Source organism: Melanerpes formicivorus, unplaced genomic scaffold (genome assembly GCF_026170545.1).
Source record: "Melanerpes formicivorus ecotype bairdi unplaced genomic scaffold, bMelFor1.0.p_v2 SCAF_60, whole genome shotgun sequence".
Classification (NCBI taxonomy): Eukaryota; Metazoa; Chordata; class Aves; order Piciformes; family Picidae; genus Melanerpes; species Melanerpes formicivorus.
In genome coordinates, this window is record NW_027142412.1 from 1,243,477 (window position 1) to 1,255,498 (window position 12,022).

The 12,022-nt window shown below is 48.0% G+C and overlaps 1 protein-coding gene across 6 annotated transcripts in view; it reads left to right on the forward strand.

Moving 5' to 3' along the window:
* Nucleotides 1–12,022, forward strand: part of TAOK3 (TAO kinase 3) — a 120,811-nt gene that overhangs the window by 84,591 nt on the left and 24,198 nt on the right. For 5 of the 6 annotated variants that reach the window (XR_010990209.1, XR_010990208.1, XM_068161763.1 and 2 more), the window contains one exon: nucleotides 2,922–3,128. The exons of the other annotated variant lie outside the window; for it this stretch is intronic. Coding sequence is in view for 3 of the 5 variants with exons in the window: in XM_068161763.1 (XP_068017864.1) it covers nucleotides 2,922–3,128 (207 nt within the window). In the remaining 2 variants the exon portion in view is untranslated. The remainder of the gene's footprint in view (nucleotides 1–2,921; nucleotides 3,129–12,022) is intronic. 6 annotated transcript variants of the gene reach the window in all.

Below are 12,022 nucleotides of genomic sequence, written 5' to 3' on the forward strand. Positions count from 1 at the left end.
TTGTCTTTACCTCATTTGCACCAGCAGAGTAGATAATTTCAGGGGGAGTGAGCTGCTCTTGCCCTTCAGGGGCAGAGCAAGCAGAGCCTAGGTGAGGATGCAGTCCGTGTTGTTGGAGTATGGTGTGGGTCAGCAGAGCGACAGGAGGGGATAACGAGGGGTAGTAGTCCTTGCTCAGTGTGAGATGTGCCTTCTGAGGTGTGCATTTATTGCCACCTTTACACCTTGGGATTTTTTACAAGTGGTGGCCTTTCTTCTGAGAGCTTTAGGGAAAAAGCTTGTTTGGAGGGAGATTCTCTGTGAGAAGAAAGTGGCTCACAGCCTGTGTTGAGTGAAGGAGGGTCTGTTGACAGTCCAAGCTTTTCCTTTCTCCTAAGCAGAGTCAAAACCACTTGGTAAAGGTTGCTATTTTTTTTTTCAATTACCATAACTCTAATTGGCCTATCATAAGCTGAAAAGCAAACCACCAAATTAGTAAGATTTGGGGGTTTTTAAATCCTTCAGTGTTAAAGAAGAAAGAGGCTGAAGACAAAATTCAGCATCGGTTTGAATCTTGCAATAAACAGCCCAGTTAATCAGTGCATGATAATTGACACTAACTGTGGCTTAGAGAAGGCAACCAGGCATCTTTCAATTGATGAGGCTAGATAGAAATGAATTTCATATAATGCAGGCACATTGAATAAATAAATCAATGCCTGGTTCTCAGCAAAGAAAATTGGCAGGTCAATTGAGGTTTGTATTCCTTTATTTGCTGCGGTGTAGCCAGATAACACACAGCGAGATGCCCAAGCTCAGGATACATTCAGGGGCTTGGGTTTGAGGTTTATGTATGTCAAATGCTCCTTTACAGCTAAATCAGAGCTCTGATTTAAGGAATGGGTGAGCCTGGGGGTCAGGTAGGAGAGCACACAGGAGGAGGGGACTGGCACTTAGCACTGTCCTTCGCTTTGAAGGAGATGCACAAAAGGAGCAAGAGCAGCAACCAGCGTGATTAAAGCTGCACAGTGGTTCTGTTCTAACCCCCTCAGCTAGCCAAGGTCTAAACCTCCAGCTTAGTTGAGGGGTGGTCAAACTGTTAGATTCATGCACTGAAACCTTCAAGCTTTCTCTGAAAAGCTGTTAGGAGAGTTTCCCATTTGACTGTTCAGCAGGTCCAAGCTCAACAGCCAAGTAGGATAAATGTGGTAGTACCTGGCTCAAAGATGTATCTTCTGTTCCTCTTGTAAAAGGGGGGGAGGGGGGGGGGGGAATAAAACCCACTCTTGTATCTCTAGGAATTAACAGTCAAATGAAGCTCACACTCTGCATGTGCACAGCATGCTCTGCACTGCCTTTTACCACCGAGCTCGTGCAGCACAGGAGGAGATCGTGCTGCTCGTGTGCATCACTAACTTGGCAGGGAAAGGAAAACATAACATGTGCTTCAGTTACTACTCAGCTGCCTAACAGGAGCTGCTCAACTGTAAAGGCCACAAGATGGTTCCTTTTTTCTACCATAGACCTCAGCTGGAAAAGGAACATTGCAAGTCTTTAACCCTCAAATTTTTACTAATGCCTTCCTCAGGGCAGGAATCTAGGAAGTATTTGAGGCAGGAAGTCCATGCTGGGGTTGCATTTGCAGTCCCACCTCTGTCCTTGGTGCAGAGAGTTATTTGTTGATTCTACACTGCCATACCAGCATCTCAGATGCTTCGTGGTGTTACTTCTTCTGCAACTTTCTCCAAGCATTCTGAAGACATTTTCACTCCCCTGGGCACAAGTCTTCCATGGAACACCATCAGTTTGGGTTTTAAGGGCTCTCACAACAGGCTCTCAATGATCTGCTGATTGCTTAAAAAAAAATAATCCCCCAATCACATACAAATCTGTCCAGTCTGTCAGTTTGATTCTTTTCTGCTGTTTCCCTAGCACAATGAGTACCCTCTTAATTGATTTCCAATGTAATTCTCCTCAAGCTCACTCTGGAGGCCAGGACAAGCTGGGTGCAGTAACAAAGCCATTCGTTTTGGCCAGTCAAGACTTATTTCAGACCAGGAGCTGAAGGGTGTTGGGAGTCCTCAGTCCTCACTGTGAACTCCTTGCTAACCTCTTCAAAGCCACCAGTTCCTTGCAAAGGACTCCAGAAATTCCCTACATCACTCCAGGTTTAAGCACATACTCCAGGATCACAGTGCTGCTGCTGAGGATGCAAGAAGAAAAAGAAGCTTCCAACTTCTGATATTTTTCTGTAGAATCCACAATAAGGCCTGTGCAAGGAATATTTCTTTCTGTATGCCTAAGTGGATTGCAACAGGCTCAATCACTGTAATAATTCAGGCTCTTTTGAGTCAGATGCTTAAAGGTGAATGAAGAATTCATCTTGGCTGAAAACACAAGGTTAAAGGGGTTTTTAGCTTGACAAAATGCAGTTGCTGCCTGCTTGGGACATGGAAGGTAAAACCTTGACACCTGTTAAGCACCATTTGGTGTTTGTCAAGCAGTAAACAATGGAGTTCATTGTCTTGCAGCCTTCTGACTCACAAAATGTGCTGCAGCATATCCTAACTTGGAACACTGATCACTCCTTTTAATGGTGAGACTCCTTCCACCAGCCATCCAGTATTCCTGGATGTCTCCTCTTTAAGCCATGCTCAGACTTTCTGATATGTGGGAGGAAAAAACCCAAACCAAACACAATACCAGCACCCTGCCTTGAAGCCTAATAGAGTAAGATTGCAGGGGAAAAGAGACAAGCTAACTGCCCCATAGAGAATGTTTCACCACCCAAGCAGCCCTGAGAAACATAGCTGCCAACATAATGAGCAAAGAACCTTTAGCTCTGCAGAGCTGCCCTTTAAAACAACCTCTGGGCACTGCAGGCACAGTGCTGGGCAGGTGATCTCCTGCAGTGTTTGTAACTGATGCCCCTTGTTTTATAGGACAGTGAGCATGGATCAAACCTGAGTAGGAAGATGGACAGTCTGGGCAGCAACCATTCCATCCCAAGCATGTCTGTGAGCACAGGCAGTCAGAGCAGCAGTGTGAGCAGCATGCAGGAGGTCCTGGATGAGAGCAGCCCTGAACTGGTCATGATGCATAGTGACGAGAGCACAATTAATTCCACTTCCTCCGTTGTCCATAAGAAGGTATGTTCCCTGGTGCTCTCCATAGCTTCCTGCAGTCCCTGCTATTGCTCACGTTGGCTGACACCCCCCCCAGTGTGCTGTGCTCTTGTGCTGAGCCTTCTGCTGAGAGCAGGAGCTGGTGTTGGGCTTGCCAGAGTCGAGTTCTGTTTGTTGGGGGTCTTTTTTGTTTGTTTTCTTTAAAAGCTCAACTGCCTTTGAATAACCTCTGAAAATCAAGAGGGGCCACTGAGGAGAGGTAGAACTGTCACTGGCTAGGTAGGGTTCACACAGACTTAACTGCATGCCTCCTTAGCCAGCCCTGCATGTGCACCTCTTCATCTCTGCTTGGAACATCAGTCCCTGTGTCCCTTGTGAATGGTTGTACCGTCTTGTCCGGTGTGGTGACAAGTGGTTGTGGCAGCCAAGCTAACCAATTACCAGTCACAGTGTATGATTAAAACCTGCTGCTTGCACTTGGATTTTCCTCATGAGAAGTGAAAGTGAACTTTGGACCCTTCCCACGAGGTATGTTTTGATTCAACTTCCACTCAGTGCTTTTTCTGCTCTCTTGCTGCATGTTGTGATCTGTTTGCCTCTCGTTTTCTTAGCACTGAATGCCAAGCTCAAGTTGTCTCGCTTCAAACCAGCCCCTCGTCTTAAGATCATCTCACTACAATAGTTTGGGCTTTGCCTTAGCAGTGTTGTTTGCTAGTGGGCAGTACCATGTAGGTTGTGTGTATTTGCAGAGAGCTTCACAGTGTATCTGTGCTTGGTTTTGCCAGAGGAGCTAAAACATCCCAGCAGCATGAAGTGTCTGCATATCTCATCGTGTAAGGTCACAGCAAAGCCTGGAGTTTTAACTAACTAAATACTTGTGAGCTGTTTTTCCTCCTGAAATAAGTGTTGTGTCATTGAGTGTTGAAGCACTTGGGAAAGGGAGCTCTCAAGAAAGCTTGTCTTCAACAAAAGATTGCTCTAAGATGGAGAGATGTGGACTTGATGGTTGGACCACTCAGTGGATAGGGAACTGGCTAGATGGTTACACTCAAAGAGATGTGATCAATGGCTCAGTGTCCAGGTGGAGACCAGTGGAGTTCCTCAGGGGTCTCCCCTGGGTCCAGTACTGTTTAATATCTTTGTCAGTGACGTGGACAGTGGCATTGAGTGCACCCACAGCGAGTTTGCTGGTGACACCAAGCTGTGTGATGCACTGGACTTGCTTGAGGGAAGGGATCATCCAGAGGGGTCTTAACAGGCTTGAGAAGTGGACCAGTGCAAACTGCATGAAGCTCAACAAGTCAAAGTGCCAGGTCTTGCATCTGGGTCAGGCCAGCCCTTGGCATCAAATATAAGCTTGGGGGAGAGTGGGTTGAGAGCTCTGAAGAAAAAGGCTTGGAGGTGTTGATTGCTGAGAAGCTCCCCATGAGCCAGCAGTGTGCTTGTGCAGCCCAGAAGGCAAATTTTGTGCTGGGAGTGTGGCCAGCAGGGCAAGACAGGGGATTCTGCCCCTTTAGTCTGCTCTTGTGAGACCCCACCTTGAATACTGCATCCAGTTCTGGTGTCCCTGTTATAAGAAGAACACAGAGCTATTGGAGTGAGTCCAGAGGATGGCCACAGGGATGATCCAAGGGCTGGAGCACCTTTGCTATGCGGGTAGGCTGAGGGAGCTGGGGTTGTTCAGTCTGGAGAAGAGAAGGCTCCAGGGGTACCTTCTCTCTGCCTTCCAATACCTGAAGGGAACCTGCAGGAAGGTGGGAGAGGGACTTTTCATAAGGGTGTCTAGTGACAGGACAAGGAGGAATGGCTTGAAGCTGAGGGAGAATAGGTTTAGACTGGATCTTAGGAAGAAGTTCCTCAGTAGGAGGGTGGTGAGACTCTGGAACAAGCTGTCCAGGGAGGTTATGGATGCCTCTTCTCTGGAGGTGTTCAGTGCCAGGTTAGAGGAGGCCTTGAGCAACCATGTCTAGTTGAGAGGTATCCCTGTCCATGGCAGGGGGGATTGGAGTAGATGATCTCTGAGGACCCTTCCAACCTGAGCCATTTAGAGATGCTGGCAGGTAAGTTGCATAGGTTTCAACAGCACAACAGCACATTTAGAAGTGGTTTCATTTTCAACTTGCTGAAAACAGTGGTAGGTGCAAAATACCAGCCCAGAGAGTCACACTGGATGAAGAGGGGCACAACTGACTGTAGGCTGTGGGTGATTATACTTGGCTCTCCTTTCTCATGCTGTGTAGGTTTCAGGAGTGTGTGGTAACTTCAGTTTTGCATCGTTCAGCACTTATCCAGGCATGCACTGGTGCATGCATGAAAACAGAAGGGTTTGAGGGGCTGATTTACACAGCAGTCACAGTTTGGCTGACTGCTCAGGGTCATTACAGCTGATGGAAAACAAAATGGGAGCCCCTCTCATCAGACATGAACTTCCTTTGTGAAAGCAGCAGAGTACCTGCTTAGTTGAAGAATGGTGTTTTGGTTTATAGTGATGGTGGGACACTCCTGAAGTGGAAACACAGGGAGATTCTGCTGCTGTGAATTCAGTCCTCTTGAGCTTCTGTGTAGTGGTTTTCCTGAGGTGAAGGCATTCATAATATCATAGTATCAGTCAGGGTTGGAAAGGACCACAAGGATCAGCTAGTTCCAACCCCCCTGCCATGGGCAGGGACACCCCACACTAGATCAGGCTGCCCAGAGCCTCATCCAGCCTGGGCTTAAACACCTTCAGGGACAGGGCCCCAACCACCTCCCTGGACAACCCATTCCAGGGCTTCACCACTCTCATGGGGAAGAACTTCCTCCTCACCTCCAGCCTGAATCTCCCCACCTCCAGCTTCATTCCATTCCCCCTAGTCCTATCACTACCTGAGATCCTGAGCAGTCCCTCCCCAGCCTTCCTGTAGACCCCCTTCAGATACTGGAAGGCCACAACTAGGTTACCTTGGAGCCTTCTCTTCTGCAGACTGAACAGCCCCAACTCCTTCAGTCTGTCCTCATAGGAGAGGTGCTCCAGCCCTTTGCTCATCCTCCTGGCCCTTCAGTTGAGTGGAATCCATGAACATGACACTCCATGGAAGGTTTGTTACCTGTTTGGGCTTTTTCAAAACCAGGGTCTGTTGCACACTTTTCCCTGAGGTAATGGCAAAAGAGATCACCTGCAGATCACTTAACACAGGTGGTTGGGGGTGATTTTGGAAGCACAGGCCTCAGGTCTTCACAAAATCATTAACAACTGGCAGTGATTACTGCTTCTTTCAGTGGGTAGGTACCTTCTCAACTGGCAAATGTTACCTTCTGTTGTATGTAGGCAGCAGGCAAATTTAGACTGTGGAGCAGGATGTATTCCAGGGTGCAACAATATTGATTTAGTCCAGTGCAGGATGGTTATTTTTAACATTGTTCTTCTCTGCTACTTTGGGAATCAGAGAATCAATAAGGTTGGAAAAGACCTCAGAGATCATCAAGTCCAACCTAGCACCCAACACCTCAGGACTAACTAAACCATGGCTTCAAGTGCCACATCCAATCCTCTAGGGAGGGTGACTCCACCACCTCCCTGGGCAGCACATTCCAGTGGCCAATTGATCTTTCTGGGAAGAACTTTCTCCTCCCCTCCAGCCTAAACTTCCCCTGGCACAGCTTGAGACTGTGTTCTCTTGTTTTGGTGCTGGTTGCCTGGGAGAAGAGATCAACTCCCTTTCAGGTGGGGAAATACCCCCTTTCAGGTGGGGAAATGCAATTTTAAAGGGAAAGCTGCTTTGCATGTATGTCTATTAATACATATATGTGTATGTATCTACTAACACCTGTGGAATTGGAACAGGCCCCTTCAGGGGAGGTAAAGAACTTGTTCCTAACATCCAATTTAAATCTCCTCTAATTTCAAACCATTGCCCCTCACTCCATCACTCCAGGCCTCTGTAAACAGTCCTTCTACAACCTTCTTGTAGCCCCTTTCAGGTATTGGAAGGCCACTAGTAGGTCTCCCTGAAGCCTTTTCTTCTCCAGGCTAAACAACCCCAGCTCCCTCATCCTGTCCTTGTTAGCAAAGGTGTTCCAGCCCCCTGATAATCTTCGTGGCCCTCCTCTGGACCTACTCCATCAGGTCCAGGTTCTTTCTGTGTTGTAAAATGCAGGATGGAAGTGCCTGGGGTCATGTGTAAGAGGCAATACAGAGTTGTCACTGTTACTTACTCGACCCTTAACGTCATCAGTACTTCTGGAGCTGACACTTGGGCAATGAAAATGGCAGGGAAATCTCATTAAAATCTGGCTTCTAGCAGAAGGATGAAAAGAGGATGCTTGTAGTTGACAATCACAAAATTCTTGCCCAATGTCTGCAATAAAAAGGTAATTCTGTAATAACTGCTGCAACCTGAGTGACTTTCCAAAGCCATTAAAAACCAACTATCGCTGCCATGATTAATGTGCAGCATTCCTGCTGGATGCTCTGGCTGGGGAGAGCTCTGGCATGGCAGCTCCACACGAGTTCCAGCTGAGGCTGTTTTCCTACATATCAAGATTTATGAGTCATACTTGGAAAAGATGTTGGCTTTATGAGATGTAAAGGCCATTTAGGTAATGACTTACTGAGTTTTGGCTTGCGTGTGCCGGCAGCCGTGACCCCTCGTGGACCTTCTGGAATCATGTCAAGCAGGTTGGTGACATGAAGGCTTTTCTTGAAAGACTGCTGATACTTAAACCTCTCTGTAGATCATTGAGGCATTTAGTGCCCCTGTATGAAAACAAATGATGGCACACTCTTGTTTTCCTGGGCCCTTTAAATTCTTAGAAGGGAGTCGCTGCAGTTCTCTTCAGGTCCTTACTACGGCTCAGAAATTGCCTCTCCTGTTTGTCAGGGAGGCTGGCAGGCCTTCCAGGGAGTGAATCCTCCTGTGAAAACAGTGCCTGTGAAGGCTTTGGTTTGGTTTGCAGTGGGCAAGAGCCACAAAGATGATGGGGAAGGAGTGGAACATCTTCCTTGTGAGGAAAGGCTGAGGGAGGTGGGAGAAGAGGAGCCTGAGGGATGACCTCATTCATGTTTATAAAGATGTGAAAGGCAATGTCAGGAGGACACAGCCAGGCTCTGCTCAGTGATGTCCAATAACAGGAGAAGGAGCAATGGGTGTAAGCATAGGAGGTTCCATGGGAACATAAGGAGAAAGTTTTTCCATGTGAGGGTGACAGAGCCCCTGGAGCAGGCTGCCCAGAGAGCTTCTGGAGTCTCATTCGCTGGAGACATTCAAAATCCACCTGGGATGTGTTCCTGTGTGGCCTGCCCTAGGTGATCCTGCTCTGGGCAGGTGGAGTTGGACTCCACAGGCATTGAAGGTGCCTTCCAAACCCTGACACTCTGTGATTCTGTGAATGTTCCTGCTGAGTTGAAAGTTTGGATTTTTCAGCTTCAGGGTAGTGCAGAGCGATCTGAGGTTGCAGTCTGGGTCTGTGTTGGTTTCCAGGTCAGCTGTTGAAGGTGGTGGGACTTGGTTTTGTGGTTGTGCTTTGTTAATTCTTGTGTTTGGTGCTGTGTTAGTGCAAGAGCTGTAGTGAGGTGGGGGTCAGTCTCTTTTCCTTAGTATCAGGTGAGAGGAAATGGCCTAAAACTGTGCCAGGGAAAGTTCAGGTTGGAGGTTAGGAGAAATTCCTTTGCTGCAAGAGTGGTCAGGCATTGGAGGAGGCTGCCCAGGGAAATGGTGGAGTCACCATCCCTGGAGCTGTTCAGGAAACCTGTGGCCATGGCACTTTGGGACAGGGTTTAGTGGTGATGGTGGTGGTGGATTGAGAGTTGGACTGGATGGTTCTAGAGGACTATTGCAACCCAAACCATTATGTGATTCTAAGGGTTGCTTCAGCCACATGCCAGCATTGTCTTCTGAAACACTGTAAACAGCAGATCAGATTTATAGATCTTTCTGCCTGGCTTTGCTGTGATTAAATTTGGAGGCAAAATTTTCCTTTCTGCAGGAATGAGCCCAGCTCCCATCTACCTATTGAGTTGTTTTCTGTTTGCTTCTCCAGCTTGCATGTTCCAGTTGTCTCCTGAGCAGGTATTTTATTCTGCTAAGAAGTTTTGTTGCAGCAGTGTGCATTTGGTGGTTTTCCCCTAGTGCTTCTTGGAACAGGCTCCAATCTTTCTCTGAAAACAAAGCAAAAATTATCTGCTCAGTGTAATTATCAAGTGTTATCAGGCAGGGGTCTAGCCAGAATATCTGGGACATAAGAGGAAGATGCTGTTAGCAACCTGCTGTTAGTGTTGCTCTTAAAAATGCATGGCAGTGGTGCTAAGCAGCTGTTGGTGCAATGTTGTGCTGGTGTTGGGGGCAGGTGAGAAGGACCAAAAAGACATCATGTGGTTGAACTGGCTTGGGGACTGGAGAGCAAAACTCAGGTTCTTACTATCAGGTGACCTTGAGCAAGACTCATCACTGAGGAGAGCACTCTTAGGATGCTCAGACAGCACACCAATGGTAACCATTTAGACACCCAGCTGGTGTCACTGTGCATCGTGGTACAGGTGCATCAGTGTGTGTCTGAGCAAATGTGCTGACTGCTGCATCTCTCTTTATCCAGAGATTAACTTCCACAAACATGGTGCATTAAGAAGAATGTGGCCAGCAGGTCAAGGGAGGTTCTCCCTGCCCTGTACTCTGTCCTAGTGAGGGTTCCTCTGAAGTAACATGTCCAGTTCTGGGCTCCCCAGTTCAAGAGGGACAGAAGTATACTAGAGAGTGTCCAACAGAGGCTATAAGGGTGATGAGGGGACTGGAACATCTGTGTGTCTGAGGAGGAGAGGCTGAGAGACCTGGGGCTGTTTGGCCTGGAGAAGAGAAGACTGGCAGGACATCTTATTAATGTTTAGAATTATCTGAGGAGTAGGTGTCAAGAAGAAGGGGCCTGGTTCTTTTCAGTGGTGCCCAATGATAGGATGAGGGGCAGTGGGCACAAACTGGAACCCAGGAAGTTCCACCTCAACATGAGGAACAGCTTCACTGTGAGGGTGCTGGAGCTCTGGAACAGGCTGTCCAGAGAGGTTGTGGAGTCTTCTTCTCTGGAGATTTTCAAGACCCACTTGTGGTGAAGGATGTGTTCTGTGTGACCTGCTCTAGGTGATCCTGTTTTGGCAAGGGGGTTGGACTAGATGATCTCTAGAGGTCCCATCCAACTACTGCCATTCTATGATTTCAAAGCCAACATCCAGCCAAATACCCCCATGAGGGGGTTACCAGCTTGAAAACTCTTCATGCAGGAGATGGTACAGCCAGAAGAACAAATTACTGCTCTAGCAGGAGGTTGGAGGTTCTAGATGGTTGACCCTAAATAGAAGGACTTTGATGGTTCCATGTGAGCTGTAATCTGAGAATGTCTGAAGTATTGCAGTGAACACAGGGAAGAGATGGAAAGTGAGATGTACACAGGAGATACATAGCTTTAACAACAAACCAGTGTTTGAAATGCAGATTTAGGGCTGAGAAGATAACCCTGACCCAAAAGTGATGATTTTTCTGAGGTGCTTTCCATCAGGTTTTACTTGATGAGTAACCTGAGCCAGGGTCCCAGTTTTGCATCTCTTTCTGACAGAGCTGGAACTAAAAGTTTCAAAACCAACTTCCTGATTTGTGCCAGCCCCTGGAAGGAGGTACAATTGCAGAGTCACTGAGCAAGCTTTTGGGAGAAGAAAATGAAATAGAATCAGACCATGGATTAAGTTGGAAGGGACCTTAGAGATCACCGACTCCAGCCTGCCCACCTTGGGCAGGGACACCTCTCAACTAGACTTGGTTGCCCAAGGCCTCATCCAACCTGGCGTTAACTAACCCCAGGGAAGAAGCATCCACAACCTCCCTGGGCAGCATGTTCCAGAGTCCTCCTACCCTCATACTTCTTCCCAAGAAGTTCCCAAGAACTTCTTCCCAATATCTAGTCTAAACCTGCTCTCCCTCAGCTTGAAACCATTCTGCCTTCTCACAGATTCATAGACTGGTTTGGGTGGGAAGGGACATTCAGGATCATCTAGTTCCAACCCCCTGCCAATGGGCAGGGACAACTTCCACTAGACCAGGTTGTCCAATCACAGCTAGAAACTGAGGACATCAGAGAGGAAAACAATTGTCTGCAGAGTGGGGAAGGAGCATCAGCATGACAGCAGTCAGCATGGTGGAGGTGCTGCTCCATATTGGCTGGTTTCTCACCACAGGGCTTTCTGACCTTACAGGTGTCTGCTCTGGTATTGGCAGGGTGACAAAGCTGCCTCTGCTTGCCTGCAGGCACCTGTTGCATGGAGGCAGTGAGTCACAGATGGAGTTGGCTGTTCTCTGCGAGGGTTGGAGCCTTTTGTTTGGTGTTTGCTCATGTTTATAGCCTTTACTTTGCACCCCTGACAGCTTGTGGCAATTCAGAACATGCTTTAAGGGCCGTGTTGGAGTTAGGTTGATGGTTGGACTTGATCTTAGGAGGTCTCTTCCAGCCGAAACAATTCTATGATTTAATTCAGGAAGAGCCTTGGTTTTCCTTCGAGTTCTTAGGAGCTGGAGCTTGAGGATGGGAGTCCCAAAGCAGTGGTAGATGGCAGCGTGGCAGATGTACCAACACCAGCCACCATCATCGCAGAGTCCAACACCGCTGGGGCATGCTGCGGGGTGAGGCAGTGCCTGGTGTCCAAAGGCTGCTCCATCCTGAGGGTATAGCCTGGGGGTACTCTCAAGCTGCGCCAGGGGAGGTTCAGACTGGATGTTAGGAAAAAACTCTTCATAGAGAGAGTGATTGCCCATTGGAATGGGCTGCCTAGGGAGGTGGTGGAGTCGCCATCCTTGGAGGTGTTTAGGAGGAGACTGGATGGGGTGCTTGGCGCCATGGGTTAGTTGATTAGGTGGTGTTGGACGATAGGTTGGACGCGACGATCTTGAAGGTCTCTTCCAACC